The sequence below is a fragment of the Crinia signifera genome, chromosome 9 (genome assembly GCF_055691185.1).
Source record: "Crinia signifera chromosome 9, ASM5569118v1, whole genome shotgun sequence".
In the NCBI taxonomy this organism is placed as follows: domain Eukaryota; kingdom Metazoa; phylum Chordata; class Amphibia; order Anura; family Myobatrachidae; genus Crinia; species Crinia signifera.
The window spans coordinates 15,342,401-15,367,100 of record NC_139225.1 but is presented as its reverse complement, the minus strand read 5'-3'; the positions used below and the strand labels follow the sequence as shown (position 1 = coordinate 15,367,100).

General features: G+C 49.7%; 1 protein-coding gene across 5 annotated transcripts in view; it reads right to left on the bottom strand.

Moving 5' to 3' along the window:
• The window catches only part of GPSM1 (G protein signaling modulator 1), a 145,936-nt gene that overhangs the window by 90,232 nt on the left and 31,004 nt on the right, over nt 1–24,700 (bottom strand). For 2 of the 5 annotated variants that reach the window (XM_083161131.1, XM_083161130.1), the window contains exon 2: nt 7,728–7,809. The exons of 2 other annotated variants lie outside the window; for them this stretch is intronic. In XM_083161131.1, coding sequence (XP_083017257.1) covers nt 7,728–7,762 — 35 coding nt within the window. In that variant the 5' untranslated portion in view covers nt 7,763–7,809. Of the gene's footprint in view, nt 1–7,727; nt 7,810–19,419; nt 19,536–24,700 lie in introns of those variants that run through there. One more of the 5 variants, XM_083161128.1, reaches the window with a different exon arrangement.

The window sequence follows — 24,700 nt, the reverse complement described above, 5'->3', positions numbered from 1 at the left end:
GCACACACACACACAGTATAGTTCCTGTGCAGACAGTGTTGCTGAATGCAGGGACATTACACAGTTATCCCCTGGAGACAGCCAATCCAGAAACAGGAACAGCAGCCGACACTACCAGGACCCCATTGAATAAATCAGGGCAACCAGCAGCCGCTGCAGCAAGGGCACAAAGGGATCAGAGTCTCCCGCACGCCCCACACTTTGCATATGTCAATGTGGCTCTGCCACGGATTTGCATGGACTTGTCACTTTCCCTCTCCCATGTCACCGGCACAGTGTCACGCTGTAACAAGGCAGAAATGTAATCGGTTCTGATTTCACAGAACCCGCAGGATTTCAGCTGATACTACATTCCTGAAATCCATGATATTGCAATTTATTACATAACCCCCAGGGTCTTCTCACATCCAGAAGCTTGTTGGCGGGTGTGGGGAGCTGAGGGTGAACAGACAAAAAAACTTTCCGGCCCTCATCTCAGTATATAAATGATATAAAGTACGATACCACTTATAGCTGGGGATACCCCATATAGCTATGCAGTGCGCACTGGTGACCCAGAGGACTACGCTCATTAATGACAGCGCTCCGGGACGTACAGAGATCAGTCACTGCAGTGCGCACTGGTGATCCAGAGGACTATGCTCATTAATGACAGCGCTCCGGGACGTACAGAGATCAGTCACTGCAGTGCGCACTGGTGATCCAGAGGACTATGCTCATTAATGACAGCGCTCCGGGACGTACAGAGATCAGTCACTGCAGTGCGCACTGGTGATCCAGAGGACTATGCTCATTAGTAACATCGCTCCAGGCCGTACAGAGATCAGTCACTGCAGTGCGCACTGGTGATCCAGAGAACTACACTTATTATTGACAGCGCTCCAGGCCCTACAGAGATCAGTCACTGCAGTATGCACTGGTGATCCAGAGGACTATGCTCATTAGTAACAGCGCTCCAGGCCGTACAGAGATCAGTCACTGCAGTGCGCACTGGTGATCCAGAGGACTACACTTATTATTGACAGCGCTCCAGGCCCTACAGAGATCAGTCACTGCAGTATGCACTGGTGATCCAGAGGACTACGCTCATTAGTGACAGCACTCCGGGCTGTACAGAGATTAGTCACTGCAGAGAGTACTGGTGTCCCAGAGGACTACAAGGGACAAGAGGGATCTGCAGGGGGGGATCTGTGGGGCAGCGAGGATGAGCAAGCGAATAACACATTTTCAGTGATGCACAATAACTTCCTCTAAGATAACGATATCCCCCCCCCCCCCCATAAATGTGTGACCCGGCCCTGCTCACCTCCTCTTCTGCATGCTCCGGGTTTTCTGCACATACAGCCACAGCTCCAGGGCCATGGGGAGTAGGAGAACACGTGGCCGTGGCCCACTGTATACTATGCGGCACACCGCCTTCTCACCAAGGCTCAGGCTGGATCCTGATCCGTTCATCTGGGTCTCCGGCATGGTGCCTGCAGCGTCCTTACCTGGAAAACCCAGTGCTGGTACCAAGTGTCAGGGTTTGTCAGCAATTCAGGCCTATAACCAATTCAGGGCCCAATCCACGGCCCGGGTGCAGTCAGTAGTCAGTTATCACCCCTCTGCCAGTGTTGGTGCCAAGCGTCAGCAGCTGGCAATCACCCACTCAGGATCTGCCCCTCTCCCTGAGCTGAGAGCAGCTATTCCCCCATCACACCTGGGTGCTGATCCTCGGTGGTACTGTCCAGCTCTGGCCGAGGCGTGCCTATATCTGTACGTTCCAGTGTCCTACTGACATGATGGTGCTCAGCACTGTCCGCAGGCCACGTTCCGCTTCTCGGAGAGATCCACGGTCTCCCCCAGACTTATCACACTGACTGTTACCCCCAATAGGAATCCTGGGGTAAGTCCTCCATTTGCAGCCACTGAAGACCCGTCTGCACCCACAGGGAGGTCAGGCACAGACATACCGGACTTATCCAGCTGTAAAGGAATCAATCCGTTCTGATCCTGCAAATCTCTGATATCAGTGCAATGACAAAGCGGATCTACGCAGGGCTCACCATATGCTGTCATTTACAGAGACTCAGCGTCCCCGCAGGCCGTCACCTACTGTCATACCCATACTGTCATCATACCAATACTGCCACAGCACCACACTGTCATCATACCTATACTGTCACAGTGCCACACTGTCATCATACCCATACTGTCACAGCACCACATTGTCATCATGCCCACAGTGTCACAGCCCTATAGTGTCATCATACCCACACTGTCACAGTGCCACAATGTCATCATTCCCATAGGGTCATACCCATAGTGTCATCATACCCATACTGTCACAGCACCACACTGTCATCATACCCATACTGCCACAGCACCACACTGTCATCATACCCATACTGTCACAGTGCCACACTGTCATCATACCCACACTGTCACACCCATAGTGTTATCATACCCATACTGTCACAGTGCCACACTGTCATCATACCCATACTGTCACAGTGCCACAATGTCATCATTCCCATACTGTCACACCCATAGTGTTATCATACCCATACTGTCACAGTGCCACACTGTCATCATACCCATACTGTCATAGTGCCACAATGTCATCATACCCATACTGTCACAGTGCCACGGTCACCATATCCACACTGCCACAGCCCCATAGTGGCATCATACCCATACTGTCATAGTGCCACAATGTCATCATACCCATACTGTCACAGTGCCACACTGTCATCATTCCCATACTGTCACACCCATAGTGTTATCATACCCATACTGTCACAGTGCCACACTGTCATCATACCCACACTGTCATAGTGCCACAATGTCATCATACCCATACTGTCACAGTGCCACGGTCACCATACCCACACTGCCACAGCCCCATAGTGGCATCATACCCAGACTGTCATCATTCCAATACTGTCACACCCATAGTGTCATCATACCCATACTGTCACAGTGCCACCATGTCATCATACCCATACTGTCACAGTGCCACACTGTCACCATACCCACACTGCCACAGCCCCATAGTGTCATCATACCCACACTGTCACAGCCCCATAGTGTCATCATACCCACACTGCCACAGCCCCATAGTGTCATCATACCCATACTGTCACAGTTCCACACTGCCATCATACCCATACTGCCACAGCACCACAATGTCATCATACCCATACTGTCACAGTGCCACACTGTCATCATACCCATACTGTCACAGCCCCATAGTGGCATCATACCCAGACTGTCATCATTCCAATACTGTCACACCCATAGTGTCATCATACCTATACTGTCACAGTGCCACCATGTCATCATACCCATACTGTCACAGTTCCACACTGCCATCATACCCACACTGCCACAACACCTCGCTGTCATCATACCCATACTGCCACAGCACCACACTCTCATCATACCCATACTGTCACAGCACCACACTGTCATCATACCCATACTGCCACAGCACCACACTGTCATCATACCCATACTGCCACAGCACCACACTGTCATCATACCCACACTGCCACAGCCCCATAGTGTCATCATACCCACACTGTCACAGCCCCATAGTGTCATCATACCCACACTGCCACAGCCCCATAGTGTCATCATACCCATACTGTCACAGTGCCACCATGTCATCATACCCATACTGTCACAGTGCCACACTGTCACCATACCCACACTGCCACAGCCCCATAGTGTCATCATACCCACACTGCCACAGCCCCATAGTGTCATCATACCCATACTGTCACAGTTCCACACTGCCATCATACCCATACTGCCACAGCACCACAATGTCATCATACCCATACTGTCACAGTGCCACGGTCACCATACCCATACTGCCACAGCCCCATAGTGGCATCATACCCAGACTGTCATCATTCCAATACTGTCACACCCATAGTGTCATCATACCCATACTGTCACAGTGCCACCATGTCATCATACCCATACTGTCACAGTGCCACAATGTCATCATACCCATACTGTCACAGTTCCACACTGCCATCATACCCACACTGCCACAACACCTCGCTGTCATCATACCCATACTGCCACAGCACCACACTCTCATCATACCCATACTGTCACAGCACCACACTGTCATCATACCCATACTGCCACAGCACCACACTGTCATCATACCCATACTGTCACAGCACCACACTGTCATCATACCCATACTGCCACAGCACCACACTGTCATCATACCCATACTGCCACAGCACCACACTCTCATCATACCCATACTGTCACAGCACCACACTGTCATCATACCCATACTGCCACAGCACCACACTGTCATCATACCCATACTGTCACAGTGCCACACTGTCATCATACCCACACTGTCATAGTGCCACAATGTCATCATTCCCATACTGTCATCATACTCATACTGTCATCATACCCATACTGTCACAGTGCCACACTGTCATAGTGCCACAATGTCATCATACCCATACTGTCACAGTGCCACACTGTCATCATACCCACACTGTCATAGTGCCACAATGTCATCATACCCATACTGTCACAGTGCCACGGTCACCATACCCACACTGCCACAGCCCCATAGTGTCATCATACCCATACTGTCATCATACCCATACTGTCACAGTGCCACCATGTCATCATACCCATACTGTCACAGTGCCACAATGTCATCATACCCACACTGTCACAGTGCCACCATGTCATCATACCCATACTGTCACAGTGCCACCATGTCATCATACCCATACTGCCACAGCACCACACTGTCATCATACCCATACTGCCACAGCACCACACTGTCATCATACCCATACTGTCACAGTGCCACACTCATCATACCCATACTGTCACAGTGCCACCATGTCATCATACCCATACTGTCACAGTGCCACGGTCACCATACCCACACTGCCACAGCCCCATAGTGTCATCATACCCACACTGTCATCATTCCAATACTGTCACACCCATACTGTCATCATACTCATACTGTCATCATACCCATACTGTCACAGTGCCACCATGTCATCATACCCATACTGTCACAGTGCCACAATGTCATCATACCCACACTGTCACAGTGCCACCATGTCATCATACCCATACTGTCACAGTGCCACCATGTCATCATACCCATACTGCCACAGCACCACACTGTCATCATACCCATACTGCCACAGCACCACACTGTCATCATACCCATACTGTCACAGTGCCACACTCATCATACCCATACTGTCACAGTGCCACCATGTCATCATACCCATACTGTCACAGTGCCACGGTCACCATACCCACACTGCCACAGCCCCATAGTGTCATCATACCCACACTGTCATCATTCCAATACTGTCACACCCATACTGTCATCATACTCATACTGTCATCATACCCATACTGTCACAGTGCCACCATGTCATCATACCCATACTGTCACAGTGCCACAATGTCATCATACCCACACTGTCACAGTGCCACCATGTCATCATACCCATACTGCCACAGCACCACACTGTCATCATACCCATACTGCCACAGCACCACACTGTCATCATACCCATACTGTCACAGTGCCACACTCATCATACCCATACTGTCACAGTGCCACCATGTCATCATACCCATACTGTCACAGTGCCACACTGTCATCATACCCATACTGTCACAGTGCCATCATACCCATACTGTCACAGTGCCACAATGTCATCATACCCACACTGTCACAGTGCCATCATACCCATACTGTCACAGTGCCACAATGTCATCATACCCACACTGTCACAGTGCCATCATACCCATACTGTCACAGCCCCATAGTGTCATCATACCCACACTGCCACAGCCCCATAGTGTCATCATACCCACACTATCACAGCCCCATAGTGTCATCATACCCACACTATCACAGCCCCATAGTGTCATCATACCCACACTATCACAGCCCCATAGTGTCATCATACCCACACTATCACAGCCCCATAGTGTCATCATACCCACACTATCACAGCCCCATAGTGTCATCATACCCACACTATCACAGCCCCATAGTGTCATCATACCCATACTGTCACAGTTCCACACTGTCACAGCCATGTAGAGTTTTCATCCAGCTGCAACCAAGCTTTAGCCAGCCAGATCCTGGGAGGCTCAGAGTCCTTCAGCCACCGGTCATGGAACTCTTGGGCTTCGGCCGGTCACTCCAACCCTGCTGGGTATAGCCTTCTCATGGCCAGGGTAGGAGCGTGCCTCCACCACAGTCATGTCCATATAGGCTCTCTGTGCCTCCCTTGTTAAACAGGGAGCCAGCCTATCAGACCATCCCTCCACAGGCCATCCCAAAAGTGCAGCCGTGCGCTCAAATGTGCCAAGGAATACGTCAATGTAGTCAGCTGGGGTGAGCATAAGTAAACTCTTCCGCTCCTGCCCACCTTTCCCCATCACCTTTAAGTCATCCTGTACTGTAATGTGGGCTTGCAGACCCTCATGCAGCAGCTGAATCAGACCTTCCTGCCCCTCATGCAGCAGCTGAATCAGCAAGCAAGGTGCTGCCCCTGTATCTGGCCTTGCAGCCCATGTATCTTGGCCTGAAGTTTAGCGACCAGATCCTGTTGCCCTGCTGACAGTTCCATAACATTTTCATTATTTGCTCCATATTACAAGGCATCTCCACTTTGTGGACAAACATAGGAGGCTTTAATGTAATGTGCCAGATTCAGACAAAACTGATTAGCACACACCTGCCTGACTCACTGGCCACTCTGTTGCCTTGCTGTTTCATTACATTATGTTCGGGGCCACCAGGTGGTACTAGGTGGTACTGCTGAATATTGTAACTACGTTTGCCACTAAGATTTGCTATGGGGACAAAGTGACTACTGGACAGACCCATCTCACACTGGGGGGGGGGGGGGGGGGTAATACCAGAAGCTTGGATTTTGCTGATAGCCAGGAACACAGGACTGGGACACAGACTGGAAAGGTTCAAACTTCAACAAGAACACAGGGCACCAGACCAACAGCACAGACCAGGATCAGGTAACAAGACTCTATTTTACCCCTTTCCCATTGGAAAATGCTTGCAAGCTGGGTACAAAATCCTGGGCCCGGCCTGCGGGTATTTTCAAACTAGCCCCCCAACCAGGCAAAAAGCCGGGCAGGTGGCCTAATCGGGAGGCGGGACGGCACTGAAAGATATCAGCATCTCCCAGCGGCGCCTTTACAGTGCAGTGAACGGAACCCGGGTCGCGTCAACCTAGGACACCCATTCACAATGCCCTTGGACCGGCGACTGTCCTGGGTCCAACCCAGGTCAAGACTTGGGATGAAATTTCGGAACGTTGGATCCGGGACAATCTTTAAGGACCCTTTCACAGTGAGAAATTTTCCCATTTGTTGTGCGTTTATGTGCAATAACTCGGGAAATATTTGTCAGTGTGAAAGGGGTGATATAAGGAGCAACTCCCAATGAGAACCACCAGCAAGGACAAGCCCCCTAATCACTGCAGGTGGACAGCCAGACACACTAGCAGAGTGCTGATGGCCTAATTATGTGACAGGTGAGTCTATACACAGCTACAGTAAAACACCTGACATATAGAGGTAATGGACTAATGTGCAGTAGCATGTCAAGCATTTCCGGCTCCCAAGTCATCTGCACAAAAATGTTCACAATTTGTAAATAAATAACTTGCCAGCTCACTTTCAGGTCTTACCAGGGTTTTTGCTGTGTGAAGTTCCAGCTATTCATCCCTGTTCAGTTGCCAAATGTGACAAAAGATCACATACACTGGATACCTGGGGCGAGATGTAATAGGGAGCGATTTATTAGTACTGTCTGTCTAGTACCCTCCGAAATCGCACGTTTACCAAAAATCACACATGTAGTAGTGTGTGATTTGCGATAAAAATCGCACGTTTTGGCGTGACGAAAAAAAAGGGGATTTTTGTAAGAACTTACCGTTCGAACCCCTTTCTCTGAGTCCAGTCCGGTGACACAGCTAACCTTGGGATGTAGAGGGGTCCGCCAGGAGCCAGGCACCTATGCTTCAATTCTTTGGAAGCAGGCTCCTCCCTTCTGCATCCCATCATGCTTCAGTTCAACTTCAAGAGCACACTAGGATACATAACTCAGAACAATGCCTGAACATCTTTTATAAATATATATATATATATATATATACACATATGCATATATCTTTCAAGGCAACATAACATTAACCATAACATGGCAACACATGAACGGTACACTTAACTGAGCGTAAGGGAGGGATCGCTGTGTCACCGGACTGGACTCAGAGAAAGGGGTTCGAACGGTAAGTTCTTACAAAAATCCCCTTTTCTCTTTCGTCCAGTCCGGTGACACAGCTAACCTTGGGACGTTCACGAGCCGGTCTTTTGGGAGGGTACGCTCAGACCAACAGTTCTCATCACTGCCCGTCCAAATGAAGCGTCCTCCGACGCGAACTCATGAAACCTGTAAAATTTGGTAAAGGTATGAACCGAGGACCAGGTGGCAGCCTTACACAACTGTTCTGCCATAGCCCCATGGCGCACCGCCCAGGAGGAAGCAACCGACCTGGTGGTATGTGCATTTATCCGAAGACGGAACTGGTCGACCTGCTCTACAGTAGGCAAAAGCAATGGTAGATCTCAACCCCCGAGCGATGGTCTGCTTCGAAGCAGGCCACCCAACCTTATGCACATCATATAGCACCAAGAGCAAATCCGATTTCCGAATGTCCTTCACCCTTTCAATGTATTATTCGCAAGGCGCGAACCACATCCAATCTCTTTAGTTTGTCCCTATTTTTAACCCCCTCTGGGGGAGAAAACACCGGAAGTACAATGTCTTGATTCAGATGAAAAGACGACACTACCTTAGGTAGAAATTTAGGGACTGTTCGCATCACAGCCCTTTCATCATGAAAAATCAAAAACGGTGACTTGCACGCCAAAACACCCAACTCAGACACTCTTCTGGCTGATGCAATGGCCAACAAAAAAGTAAGTTTCCACGTCACATACTTCAACTCCACAGAACTTAATGGTTCATAAGGAGGATTCTGTAACATGGATAAGACCAAAAAACCTAGCAACCCCTTGTAACAAGGTTTGAATCTCAGGTAGCAAGGCCGATAACTGCACCTTTAAGGATTGCAGACTAAGGCCTGATGAAAAACTATCCTGTAAAAAATTCAAAAGTCTTGATAATTTGAATCTTGACGTGTGAAGATTCTGTCTCTCACACCATCTGATGTAAATCTTCCACACCCGATGGTAATTAGCTGCAGACCCCAGCTTACGAGCTCTCAGCATGGTCTGGATGACCTCATCAGAAAACCCCTTCTTTTTCAATAAGGAGGTTTCATAAGCCTCGCCGTTAAATTGAGACGACCTGGGTCCTCGTGAAGAAACGGTCCTTGGCTCAACAGATCCTGTCGATGAGGAAGCCTCCAGGAATCCTTCGACAACCTCAGTACAGTGGAGTACCAAGACCACCTGGGCTAGTCTGGAGCAATCAGAATTGCTCGTACCTTCTGACTCTTTATTTTCCTCAACACTCTTGGCCACATGGGAAAAAAGGAGGAAAGATGTATACCATCTGGAAGTCCCACTGAACTGTCATGGCATCTACTGCCCAAGCAGTGGGATCCCTCACTCTGGAACAGAATCTCTGAACCTGACGGTTCGATCCTGTCGCCATCAGGTCTATGTCCGGAGGACCCCAACGACTCACAATCTCCTGACAGATTTCTTGATAAAGGGACCATTCTCCCTCCTGAAGGGATTCCCTGCTAAGGAAGTCCGCTTCCACATTCCTGACTCCTGGAATAAATATCGCCGACAATGCTGGTACGTTTGTCTCCGCCCAGCCGAAAACCTTGGAGACTTCCGCCATCGCCATCCTACTGCGAGTCCTGCCTGGATGGTTCAAATAAGCCACTGTTGTCGCATTGTCCGATTGTATTTTCAGCGGAGACCCTTTCAGCAAGGATTCCGCTTGGAGCAATGCATTTAGAACTGCCCTCAGCTCCAAACTGTTTATGGGTAGTCTCGAATCTTCTACTAACCAAAGGCCCTGCAATCTCAGATGAAGACTTACTGCTCCCCAGCCCCTTAGACTGGTGTCGGTCGTTATGACCAGCCAATCCCAGGACCTGAGAGATCTCCCCAGTTGCAATTTCTCCACTTTCGTCCACCACAAGATGGACTCCCTGGACTCCGGTGACAGGGCTAGAACTTCCATTTTCATTCTCTTGGCCTTCCCTGACCAACAGGCTAGGATGTTCCACTGGAAAATTCTGGAATGGAACCTGGCAAACTGTAAGGTGTCGAAACTTGCCACCATCTTTCCTAGCAATCTCACACCCTGCCACCCCGATGGTGTTGGGGCCTGTAGAATTTCCAAGACCCTTAGTCAAATCTCTACCGCTTTGGACTCTGAGAGAAACACCCTGTGAAGATGTGTGTCTATGATCACCACCAAGAACCTCAAGTTCTGTGTAGGTGTCAACTGGGATTTTGGTAGATTTAAAATCCAGCACTGACTTTTCAAAACTGTGTCGCCACTTCCAGGTGAACCTGTAACAATTCTGCCGACTCTGCTTTGATAAGTAGATCGTTCCGATAAGGAATAACAATTATCCCCTTTAACCTGAGAGCTGCAGCCATGATGGACATCACCTTGGTAAATACTCTCGGAGCCTTTGCAAGTCCCATGTCTTCCCCCGATTGCAAGTGGAGTAAAGATTGTAAATCTGTGTGGATCGGGACATGGAGATATGCATCTCGAATATCCACTGACGCTAGGAACTCCCCAGACTCTATGCTCAAGAGCACTGACCTTAGAGATTCCCTTCGAAAATGATCCACCCACAGATGAGCATTTAAATATTTCAAACTTAGAATGGCCTGAAAGACCCGTCTGATTTCGGAACTAAGAAAAGTATCGAATAGAAGCCTTTTCTCCTTTCCTCTCGAGGGACAGGTATAACTACCCCTTTCTCCTCTAGAGATAAAGCAGCACCCAGAAGTGAAGCTCTGAGAGCCGCGGTTTTCGGTAAGGGAGTGGGAAGGAATCTGTGAAGGGAGTGACCCCTGAGTTTTATTCGATATCCTTCTGAAACAATCGAGAGTACCCACGGATCCTCCGTGGTCACCCTCCAACTGTCCTGAAAGAGTAGGAGGGGACCCCCTACTCTGATCCCAGAACAGGGAGTCTCCGCCCCGTCATGCAGAGGGCTTATATTCCCCCTTGGCGGTATGCTTCTTAGCAAAGGCGCCAAAGTTGGACTTAGACGCTTTACCCTGCTGGCTTGGAAACGTCCATGACCTGACTGACCTCTGCCAGTAGCTCCCCCTCTAAAGGAGGGACGAAAGGACTGCTTAAACACTCCAAACTTTGATCCAGTCGCCTTTGAGGTAGTGGGGAGAAAAGTGCTCTTACCCCCGGTAACCTGTTTGATAATCTCATCCAGCTCTGAGCCAAACAAAAACTCTCCTTTCAAAGGAATAATTTCCAGAGACTTTTTAGACTCACTGTCAGCCTCCCAGGCTACAACCAGAGAGCTCTCCTAGCAGTAACAGACGTGACCGAAACTTTGGACGCCATCTTGGCACCCTCTTCGCTAGCCTCACATATGTACTCAGCAGCACATCGTAGCTTTTCTGCCAGAGAAAAAACCTCTGCATCATGTTGGAGAAGACTCCCCAAAGTCTCTGCCCACTTGATCATGGCCTACGCCACCCAAGCCGAAGCAATGATAGGCCGCATGGTGAAACCAACACCTTCACAAACTGCCTTGAGACAGCCTTCAACCTTTTTGTCCACTGGATCTTTAACGGCCGCCCCACCCTGCACTGGCAGAGCCGTGGCCTTAGATAACCTTGCCACAGAGGAATCCACTAATGGAATTTTCTCCCAAATCTTAACATGGTCCCCAGGCCTAGGATACATGTCAGCATACCTCTTTGCCATTACCAGCTTTCTCCGGAGACTTGCCAGCCTCGTCTAATAAGGCAATAATGCCTTTATTAGAGGGAAAAGATACAGGATCTTTACGGCTCCTTTTAAACACACACTGTGCAGCAGCCTTTTCCACTGCAGGCAAATCCAGAGTCTGTTTAACAGCCCAAATGAGGTCTTCAATGCCAGAGGTAGAAGAATCTATATCCTCCCCCTGTGACCAACATAAATCATCTTCATCATGCAAATAATGGAGGTGCCATAGAAGAACTCTGTCTAAACATGACATCATCAGATCTTTTGTGAACTTCTCTAAAAGAGAAGACATTTTATGCACACCCTGTGCCGTGTTCTGCATAGCTTGCAGCCATATAGGGTCTCCCTGTGAAAGGGTAAAGATCCCTGAGATGAAGGTATATGACCTGGTGATCCCACCAAAGATCCCCTCTGCTTATTTAAAGCCTCTGTCAAAGCCTTGACAGACTGTCCCAAAGCCACAGCCCACTCAGGCTCAGCTCCACCTGGGCTATGAGTCCGTGACCCAGAGGGTACAGCTTCACAGGAAGGGCACAATTCCCCCTGATCCAACTGTTCACAAGATAAATTTACATTTTTTGCAATGATAAAATATCTCCAGCGCTCCCCCCCAGCAACAGAACTGTACTCGTCCGCCATGTTAATATCAGAATATAACAATACTGTTTAACGTACAGACCAAATCACAGAGTAATGCACACAGTGTACTTATCTGTATCTGTTGCCAGTATTCAGCGGGGGAAGCGTTTTCCAGAGAGACTTCTCAGCAGGTCTGTCCATTTCAGCTCCGCAGCACGCACGGGAAATGGCGCCAGGATCAAAGGGAGAAGCAAAGTCTCCCATCAGTGAGGGTAACCGCCGTCTTTTGGCGCCAAACTCACACACAGGCGCTCCCACTGTGTCTCTCTACCTCCAGTAACTCCCCCTCTAGGGACCACTCGGAGTTGCCCAGAAACGCTGGGCGTCCTGTAAGAAGCTTCAACTCCCCTGGGGGATTTCAGCTTCTAAACTCTTAAAGATGGCGGCCGCCATCGCTGGGGGACCCGTCCCCAAGATCCCCTTCTATGCAAGGCGCTGGATGGGGTCCCCCGGAGCCCAGGACAGGTCTCCGCTTGATCGGAGCTCAGCGCTGTGCAGAGCGCACATTCCTCAGTGAATGTCCCTCTCTGCACACAGAACACTGACAGGACGCACTTCTGTCAGCGTCCTGTTGCACTCTCAGCGTGTACTGACTTCAGCAGAAGTCACACGCTGGCAAAACCTGCATCTAAGCTAACTGTTAATAAAAAAATAAAAGCCTTTCTGACTAAAAATCCAAAGAAAAAGTGTGGCTGCTGCGCAGCCACTCAGCATTGCACCCACTCCTGTGGGCACCTAAACGAAAACTGAAGCATGATGGGATGCAGAAGGGAGGAGCCTGCTTCCAAAGAATTGAAGCATAGGTGCCTGGCTCCTGGCGGACCCCTCTACATCCCAAGGTTAGCTGTGTCACCGGACTGGACGAAAGAGAAATAATAATCATACAAACTCTCATGGAAAACACTAAAATCTCAAATTTACTAATAATAAAAAATAAATTAAAAAAAAGACCAGGTCCAGGTTGGCGAGTTTGACAGAACCCTGGACATAGGTGGAGCCTGGTGGGGACCTTTCTTGGGGGGAATCGCAATGCCCGCAGGTACCCCGCCCAGGGCTGAACAGCCACGGTGTCCATGCTTCTGCCGGGGTCCTTGTAAGTAAAGTATCCCCCGACTGTCGCATGACACCGCTGGCTGTTCACGCTGATTCCAAAACACGGGGGACCCATAGTCTTTTTTTCCCCCGTGTTTTGAAACAAGTATGGGTCCAAGAGCTGTCCCTGCCATAATACATAACCCACATACACATACATACATACATGCACAACCCAGATAGATATGAACATACATAGCCCAGATAGATATACACAGTGACCAGCATCTCCATTGCTGTCCCGGTGACCGAGGAATGTGTGTGACCAGAGAGTGCTTTATATCAGGGTAACTAGGATGTAAGTAACAGATGATAACAAACATTAGGCTGCCTGCTGGACAAGGTGACAGAGTCAGGGGCTGGAGCAGGGGGATGACTGAGACCACGTCCTGCTCATGGTCACCTACTGAGGATCAGCTCTGCATTATGCAGATTAGGAACAGGAAAGGATAAGACATTATATGGTATTATACTCAGCATCACACCTATCCCATGTGCCTGGGAAATATAACACGCAGGGTATACCGTATACACAGCGCTGTGCACAGTCACTACATCTATATACACAGCCATGTGCAAGAGTCACTACCCGACACACAGAATACACCTGTATTATACACAGCACTGTGCCACTGTACCACCTGACACACTGAGTACATCTATATACACAGCACTGTGCACAGTCACTACCTGACACACAGAATACACCTGTATACACAGCACTGTGCGCAGTCACCACCTGACACAGAGTACATCTATATACACAGCACTGTGCAGTCATTACCTGACACACAGAATACACCTGTATTATACACAGCACTGTGCCACCTGACACACTGAGTACATCTATATACACAGCACTGTGCACAGTCACTACCTGACACACAGAGTACATCTACATGCACAGCGCTGTGCAGTCATTACCTGACACACAGAGTACATCTGTATACACAGCACTGTGCACAGTCTCTCCCTGTAATGTCCCTGTGCTGCCATACAGGAAGTGACGCAGTTCTACGTTAGTACCAGTGTGGGACGGTACTGCTGCACATAGAGATCCCTCTCCCTGTGCCACCATACAGGAAGTGACGCAGTTATATGTTAGTACCAGTGTGGGACGGTACTGCTGCACATAGAGATCCTTCTCCCTGTGCCACCATAGAGTAAGTGACGCAGTTATATGTTAGTACCAGTGTGGGACGGTACTGCTGCACATAGAGATCCCTCTCCCTGTGCCACCATAGAGGAAGTGACGCAGTTATATGTTAGTACCAGTGTGGGGTGGTAGTGCTGCATAGAGATCCCTCTCCCTGTGTGGTCATACAGGAAGTGACGCAGTTCTACGTTAGTACTAGTGTGGGATGGTACTGCTGCACATTGAGATCCCTCTCCCTGTGCCACCATACAGGAAGTGACGCAGTTATATGTTAGTACTAGTGTGGGCAGTAGTGCTGCATAGAGATCCCTCTCCCTGTGCTGCCATACAGGATGTGACGCAGTTATACGTTAGTACTAGTATGGGGCGGTAGTACTGCATAGATCCCTCTCCCTGTGCTGCCATACAGGACGTGACGCAGTTATATGTTAGTACTAGTATGGGGCGGTAGTGCTGTTTAGAGATCCCTCTCCCTGTGCTGCCATACAGGACATGAAGCAGTTATATGTTAGTACTAGTGTGGGGCGGTAGTGCTGTGCATAGAGATGCCTCTCCCTGTGCTGCATATACAGATCCTTCTCCCTGTGCGGCCATACAGGACACGACGCAGTTATATGTAAGTACTAGTGTGGGGAGGTAGTGCTGTGCATAGAGATCCCTCTCCCTGTGCTGCATATACAGATCCTTCTCCCTGTGCTGCCATACAGGACGTGACAGTTATATGTTAGTACCAGTATGGGGCGGTAGTGCTGTATAGAGATCCCGCTCCCTGTGCGGCCATACACAGCAGTCCCAGACAGTAATAAATGAAGGCTACATCCACAGATCACAGCACAGCAGTACATCAGGAAGCAGACGCAGGACATGAGCAGGTGTCAGGATAAACCCAGACATGTTTTCACAGTCATTAAATATCACTTAAGCAGTTTTGAATAGATTTGCAGCACTGCCCATCAGATGGTAAGGACTTCCTTCCTTCCTCAGTATCGGACAGTCAGACACTTAGCTGCCCAGTGCCTCAGGCCTTCATCTGCAGAGTGACGCTGCCCAGTGCCTCATGCCTTCACCTACAGAGTGACGCTGCCCAGTGCCTCATGCCTTCACCTACAGAGTGACGCTGCCCAGTGCCTCATGCCTTCATATCGCTTCAGGCCTTCATCTACAGAGTGACGCTGCCCAGTGCCTCATGCCTTCATAGCGCCTCAGGCCTTCATCTACAGAGTGACGCTACCCAGTGCCTCATGCTTTCATAGCGCCTCAGGCCTTCATCTACAGAGTGACGCTGCCCAGTGCCTCATGCCTTCATAGCGCCTCAGGCCGTCATCTGCAGAGTGACGCTGCCCAGTGCCTCATGCCTTCATAGCGCCTCAGGCCTTCATCTACAGAGTGACGCTGCCCAGTGCCTCATGCCTTCATAGTGCCTCAGGCCTTCATCTACAGAGTGACGCTGCCCAGTGCCTCATGCCTTCATAGTGCCTCAGGCCGTCATCTGCAGAGTGACGCTGCCCAGTGCCTCATGCCTTCATAGCACCTCAGGCCTTCATCTACAGAGTGACGCTGCCCAGTGCCTCATGCCTTCATAGCGCCTCAGGCCTTCATCTACAGAGTGACGCTGCCCAGTGCCTCATGCCTTCATAGTGCCTCAGGCCTTCATCTACAGAGTGACGCTGCCCAGTGCCTCATGCCTTCATAGCGCCTCAGGCCGTCATCTGCAGAGTGACGCTGCCCAGTGCCTCATGCCTTCATAGCGCCTCAGGCCGTCATCTGCAGAGTGACGCTGCCCAGTGCCTCATGCCTTCATAGCGCCTCAGGCCGTCATCTGCAGAGTGACGCTGCCCAGTGCCTCATGCCTTCATAGCGCCTCAGGCCTTCATCTGCAGAGTGACGCTGCCCAGTGCCTCATGCCTTCATAGCGCCTCAGGCCTTTATCTGCAGTGACGCTGCCCAGCGCCTGATGCCTTCATAGCGCCTCAGGCCGTCATCTGCAGAGTGACGCTGCCTAGTGCCTCAATGCCTCAGGCTATCATTTGCAGAGTGACGCTGCCCAGGGCCCCAAGCCTTTATTTGAAGAGTGACGCTGCCCAGTGCCTCATGCCTTCATAGCGCCTCAGGCTGTCATCTGTAGTGACGCTGCCCAGCGCTTCATGCCTTCTTCTGCAGAGTGACTGGCACTAAATAAAAAAAAACCATATACCGGACACTATGGGGAGGAAAAACCGCAGGCGCGTCACAACAGTTTATCACCATGGGGTGGATCATTGAAGCATCTACGGCAGGCGCTGCGTCTGTGTACGCAGTTGCTGAGATTAGCGAGGGCGGCGGCGGCGGGTCACAATGCATTTCCATGCAGTGGCAGTATTAGCCTACTGTCGCACATCCTCTGCGCACGGGATAGCAGCTGCACATACAGAAGCAGACCCAAGTTACAGAATGACACCACAGCACCTAGCTGCCACTCATGCTCTGCCCGGCCTGTGACTGCACATTACAGGGCTGGAATACCACGCTTCAGTGACGCTTGGATCTGTCTGGCAGCCAGCGCAAGATCAAGGCATGTGGGTAACCGTGGGCGGCGGTGGAAGAGAAACGCGCCATATGTTTGCCTGGCTAATGGAGCCAGCGTTTGTGTGTGTGTGGCCAAACGTGACGGCGCAGTGTTTATCCGCAGACACCAGCTCCCGGCACAGTCGCTGAGTGTCAGGAAATATTATGACTGGCAAGCGCACATATAGTCTCGTCAGCCTATCTTCGGCCTGTAACACACACACATATATATATATATATATATATATATATATATATATATATATATATAAAAATGTATGGAGGTATATATGTTACTGTGCTTATGGGCTACACGTGGTGGAGGAGACTATATTCTGTGATGACACTATATATCGCAGAGTCCTGTATACAGATCAGCTGATGACATCACAGGGTGACATCATCTATCCATAAGTGAACTAGAGAGTTATACAGAGGTATAAGGGATCGTGGGTCAAAGGGCCGACAGTGTCTGCATAGACTAAAGATTGCCAGGCACAAAGTCGACATGTAAAAAAAAAAGGTTGACATGGTAAATTGTAAAGCGCAACGGAATATGCTGCACTATATAAGAAACTGTAAATAAATAAAATAAAGTACAGTTCAACATTGTCAAAATGTTGACACAAGCAAAAGGTCGACAGGAAAAGGTTATTTTCACTGTTTTTGATGTGTATGTCGACATGGACCACAAATTAGTGTAGCGTTTACCCTCGCATTGCTCCCTTCCCAATTGTAGTCCACGTGGCCCCTAAAGCATGAAAGTCCAAGAAACTGAAAAACTCAAGATGACCTTTTTGTGTGTCGACCATTTGGCATGTCGACCTTTTGCACGTGTTGATCATTTGTCAATGTCTACCTAGTGCATGTCATCCAGATAACGTCATAGTTAAGTCTATGCTGTGGCTGAACCTCCATCGCATTACTAGGACCCTACGCACAAAGGCCCTTATTCAGATCGGATCGCAGTACAAATTTGTTTGGAAAATGGGCAAAACCATGCTGCACTGCAGGTGGGGCAGATGTAACATGTGCAGAGAGAGTTAAATTCGGGTGGGGTGTGTTGAAACTGAAATCTAAATTGCAGTGTAAAAATAATGCAGCCGGTATTTACCCTGCACAGAAACAAAATAACTCACACAAATCTAACTCTCTCTGCACATGTTACATCTGCCCCACCTGCAGTGCACATGGTTTTGGCCATTTTCCGAACAAATTTGTACTGCGATCAGATCAGAATAAAGGCCAATGAGTATGTTTGGCTCAGTACGGCTAAGAGGGCCGGGGGTTCATGGGAAGACCACGATGTATGCGTCATACAGGTCACAGGCAGGCGTGCTACATGGATATCTGGCGAGAGGTAAGAGGTCACATGAGATGGATCAGGACCCTCTGCAGACATATAGGCCAAACAACAAGCGCGCCATATCACTGTCCCAGCAATGCCAGCGGGAAGGGGCATGAGAACACCCCACAAGGAGGAGACGGGGGATCCAACCCCAACAGCCCTATCAGTGCAGCTGTAATATACACAGCGGGTGGTACCTAGTCACAGGACAGTGCCAATGTCCGTACGACCCCAACACTGACGTCACACCTGCACTATTCGTCATGCGTGTGGGGAACACAAAACACTAGACCAAGACGTGATAGATGTTCCAGCATTTCTTCTTATTACGGACATGCCCACTATATGCGGTCAGAATATACAGACAGACTCAGGTGTACACCCGGACCCATTGTGATGCATTCATCAGTCGCACTGAGCACACATGGTGAATGATTAGCAATGTGGGCGCTGTGACAATCTATTTGTGATGGACATTCTGGGCAATCAAAGGGCTGCTCATGGTGTCAGTGGGCGTGTCAGTATCAGCTGGCACGCCTCCTAACAGCATTATTCGCATATTTCCGCAGTTCCGCTGCATACGAATGCCTGCGTGTGAGTGCACGCCGCCAGTGTATTCCTTACCTGAATGTAATTACAGTCTCCTCCGCTGCAGCAAAGTACCCGCACGGCGTCCATTGCCACTTACAGCGTTTATGACACCCGCAAGACCAAAATGAGGGCATTACGGAGCCCACCGTCCGAGCTCTGCATTGGCGGCAGTTGTGCAGGTTTGAAATAAAGGACGCACCCCGTGATGTTTCTTCTATTAGATCAGTCTGCAAGTCAGAACACCTTCCCGCCCGTGTGCAACTACGTATTGCCCAGGGGTTACTAGGATCTGGCACAAAAAAAAACACTTCCGCAGTTGGCAGATGTAATGATTCTGGAACAGGGACACTGATACTAATCTATCAAGGCCTTGTACCCCCCAGACAGTGTTCCCTCTAAGCTGTGCGCACGTGCGCACGCACACAACTCGACGAGCGTGCGCACAGACATTACAACAGAGCGCACAAAGCAGCAGTGGTCCATTTTTGCAGTTGTGGACTCAATTAATGTGTGTTTCACCCATTAACTACATTGTGTGCTGTGTTTGGAATGTTTAAATGTTTAATATCATTTTGAAGTAAAGTTAACACACATGCTGAACGTCATTTTCCAGTTATATATAAGTGACGCACAAAAATTGTAATTTCCTTCCAAAGTTGCACAGCCAAAATCTTTTGCCGCACACAGCCTTCGTAAAATTAGAGGGAACATTGCCCCCAGACCCTCTGTTATAGCTTTTACTACTTGTGTAAAACGCAGAGGATAATCTATAAGGGATCAGCGTGCAGTCATGTATCTCTGCATCTCCTAATACACAGAGAGGAGGGAACACACAGAGGTCCCTGATCAATGCAAAAGGTCCCCAACCAGCAACAGTTAAAAGAACGCAAGAGCACAGTCCTAGAAAGCATAAAGATATTCCTAGCTCAGGATCAGAGAAGCAGAAAACATGCCCCCACCGGACCCCTGACATCCTGCCAAGATCACTGAGGCGTGCCACCATTCCCTGCCATGTCACACCAATAACGCAGCTGTCAGTCTCTCTGCAGACCTCCGTGCCGGAGACTGGCAGAAGGTGTCACATCGCTGCTGTTACAGCGATTCCCTCCAGGAGTGACAGCACCAAGGTGGATCACGCTGGAAGGGCCCGGTACCTGCGCTATCTTAAAGGGGAGGGGCACCATACGGCGGGACTGTAGGGACTCCAGTCTTTTGACCAGACAGTGAAGGGGTCCATCCCTGAATTGAAGGCACAGGTGGTTGTGGAGAAAGTTCTGGAGGCATTTTGAAATTGGTGCTGGCTGTAGGCAAAGTGGAGCCTGTGCACCTGTCACAAGGGGGCCCTGCCTATTTTATCAGTCCCGGGCCCCACCACAATCTCTAATGGCAGCCTTGTTATTAGGGTACATGCATATGAGACACAAAGTACGGAGAACATGTGTTATTAGGGTGTTCCAGTGAGGGACGTGGCTGGCTGTAGCTGGCAGTGAAGGGCTTAGTTTATGCCACAGCTGCTGATCCCTATAGTACACTGAGGGACGTGGGTAGGTTGTAGCTGGGAGCGAAGGGCTTAGTTTATGCTCCTGATCTATAGTACAGTAAGGGACGTGGCTGGCTGTAGCGAAGGGCCTACTTTATGCCACAGCTGCTGATCCCTATAGTACACTGAGGGACATGGTAGACTGTAGCTGGGAGCGAATGGCTTAGTTTATGCTGCTGATCCCTATAGTACTCTGAGGGGCGTGGCTGGCTGTAGCTGGGAGCGAAGGTATTAGTTTATGTCACAGCTGCTGATCCCTATAGCACAGTGAGAGACATGGCTGGATGTAGCCTGGATTGAATGACTTAGTTTATGTCACAGTTGGCGATCCCTATAGTACACTGAGAGACGTGGCTGTAGCTGGGAGCGAAGGGCTTAGTTTATGCTGCTGATCCCTATAGTACACTGAGAGACGTGGCTGGCTGTAGCTGGGAGCAAAGGGCTTCATTTTTAATAACAGCTGCAGATCCCTATAGTACACTGGGGGATGTGGCTGGGAGTGAAGGCCTTAGTTTTTGTCACAGTTGCTGATCCCTATAGTACAGTAAGGGACGTGGCTGGATGTAGCTGGGAGTGAAGGCCTTAGTTTATGCCTCAGCTGCTGATCCCTATAGTACAGTGAGGAACTTGGCTGGCTGTAGCTAGGAGCGAAGGGCTTAGTATATGCGGTCAGAATATACAGACAGACTCAGGTGTACACCCGGACCCATTGTGATGCATTCATCAGTCGCACTGACTGAGCACACATGGTGAATGATTAGCAATGTGGGCGCTGTGACAATCTATTTGTGATGGACATTCCGGGCAACCAAAGGGCTGCTCATGGTGTCAGTGGGCGTGTCAGTATCAGCTGGCACGCCTCCTAACAGCATTATTTGCATATTTCCGCAGTTCCGCTGCGTACGAATGCCTGCGTGTGTGAGTGCACGCCGCCAGTGTATTCCTTACCTGAATGTAATTACAGTCTCCTCCGCTGCAGCAAAGTACCCGCACGGCGTCCATTGCCACTTACAGCGTTTATGACACCCGCAAGACCAAAATGAGGGCATTGCGGAGCCCACCGTCCGAGCTCTGCATTGGCGGCAGTTGTGCAGGTTTGAAATAAAGGACGCACCCCGTGATGTTTCTTCTATTAGATCAGTCTGCAAGTCAGAACACCTTCCCGCCCGTGTGCAACTACGTATTGCCCAGGGGTTACTAGGATCTGGCACAAAAAAACACTTCCGCAGCCGGCAGATGTAATGATTCTGGAACAGGGATACTGATACTAATCTATCAAGGCCTTGTACCCCCCAGACCCTCTGTTATAGCTTGTACTACTTGTGTAAAACGCAGTGGATAAGCTATAAGGGATCAGCGTGCAGTCATGTATCTCTGCATCTCCTAATACACAGAGAGGAGGGAACACACAGAGGTCCCTGATCAATGCAAAAGGTCCCCAACCAGCAACAGTTAAAAGAACGCAAGAGCACAGTCCTAGAAAGCATAAAGATATTCCTAGCTCAGGATCAGAGAAGCAGAAAACATGCCCCCACCGGACCCCTGACATCCTGCCAAGATCACTGAGGCGTGCCACCATTCCCTGCCATGTCACACCAATAACGCAGCTGTCAGTCTCTCTGCAGACCTCCGTGCCGGAGACTGGCAGAAGGTGTCACATCGCTGCTGTTACAGCGATTCCCTCCAGGAGTGACAGCACCAAGGTGGATCACGCTGGAAGGGCCCGGTACCTGCGCTATCTTAAAGGGGAGGGGCACCATACGGCGGGACTGTAGGGACTCCAGTCTTTTGACCAGACAGTGAAGGGGTCCATCCCTGAATTGAAGGCACAGGTGGTTGTGGAGAAAGTTCTGGAGGCATTTTGAAATTGGTGCTGGCTGTAGGCAAAGTGGAGCCTGTGCACCTGTCACAAGGGGGCCCTGCCTATTTTATCAGTCCCGGGCCCCACCACAATCTCTAATGGCAGCCTTGTTATTAGGGAAAATGCATATGAGACACAAAGTACGGAGAACATGTGTTATTAGGGTGTTCCAGTGAGGGACGTGGCTGGCTGTAGCTGGCAGCGAAGGGCTTAGTTTATGCCACAGCTGCTGATCCCTATAGTACACTGAGGGACGTGGGTAGGCTGTAGCTGGGAGCGAAGGGCTTAGTTTATGCTCCTGATCTATAGTACAGTAAGGGACGTGGCTGGCTGTAGCGAAGGGCCTACTTTATGCCACAGCTGCTGATCCCTATAGTACACTGAGGGACATGGTAGACTGTAGCTGGGAGCGAATGGCTTAGTTTATGCTGCTGATCCCTATAGTACTCTGAGGGGCGTGGCTGGCTGTAGCTGGGAGCGAAGGTATTAGTTTATGTCACAGCTGCTGATCCCTATAGCACAGTGAGAGACATGGCTGGATGTAGCCTGGATTGAATGACTTAGTTTATGTCACAGTTGGCGATCCCTATAGTACACTGAGAGACGTGGCTGTAGCTGGGAGCGAAGGGCTTAGTTTATGCTGCTGATCCCTATAGTACACTGAGAGACGTGGCTGGCTGTAGCTGGGAGCAAAGGGCTTCATTTTTAATAACAGCTGCAGATCCCTATAGTACACTGGGGGATGTGGCTGGGAGTGAAGGCCTTAGTTTTTGTCACAGTTGCTGATCCCTATAGTACAGTAAGGGACGTGGCTGGATGTAGCTGGGAGTGAAGGCCTTAGTTTATGCCTCAGCTGCTGATCCCTATAGTACAGTGAGGAACTTGGCTGGCTGTAGCTAGGAGCGAAGGGCTTAGTTTATGCTGCTGATCCCTATAGTACAGTGAGGAACGTGGCTGGCTGTAGCTGGGAGCGAAGGGCTTAGTTTATGCTGCTGATCCCTATAGTACATTGAGGGACGTGGCTGGCTGTAGCTGGAAGTGAAGGGCTTAGTTTATGCTGCTGATCCCTATAGTACAGTGAGGGATGTGGCTGGCTGTAGCTGAGAGCGAATGGCTTAGTTTATGCTGCTGATCCCTATAGTACAGTGAGGGACGTGGCTGGATGTAGCTGGGATTGAAGAGCTTAGTTTATGCGACAGCTGCTGATCCCTATAGTACACTGAGGAACATGGCTGACTGTAGCTGGGAGCGAAGGGCTTAGTTTATGCGACAGTGGCTGATCCCTATAGTACAGTGAGGGACTTGGCGAATGTAGCTGGGAGCCAAGTTTATGTCATGGCTGCAATGTAATTTAAAAGTGACCACTAAGGGGCAATCCTATTATGTGCGAAGGGTGCGAGGTGCCCTTCCAACAAGTTTTAACGCTGGCAACAGCACCCGATTTAGCTTGATCTCGCTCCCTTCGCATGGCTGAATTCGCTATAAATTGCTCGCAACCCTATAGGGCAGCCAGCACTTTAGTGGAAATTCCATCCGTCGTAAAGCGAGTCCAATGCCATGATGATTTGTGGAAGTGTAAAGTTCTGGAGTAGAGGTCCTATAGAGGGCTCAGCCTTGTTACCAGGCACATCACTATAACAGGGTAGGCCTGTGTTCTTGATCTCCTTTATGCCATGTCGCTCCCTGCTTCCTACGCTGCTCCGGAGAAGAGGATGACTTCATACATTTCTCCCCTTGCCGCACAACCATTTCTGTAAGGGAATGGGCAACTAACACCTATAATTATGGAACTAAAAGTTCCCAATAAAAAGAAACAGAAGACGTCTCCTTCCCTTCAGATGAAAGGTCAGAAATGGAAATAAACACAATTTGCCATATAGTGTATTGTTTATAGAGAAAACATTTCATAGACC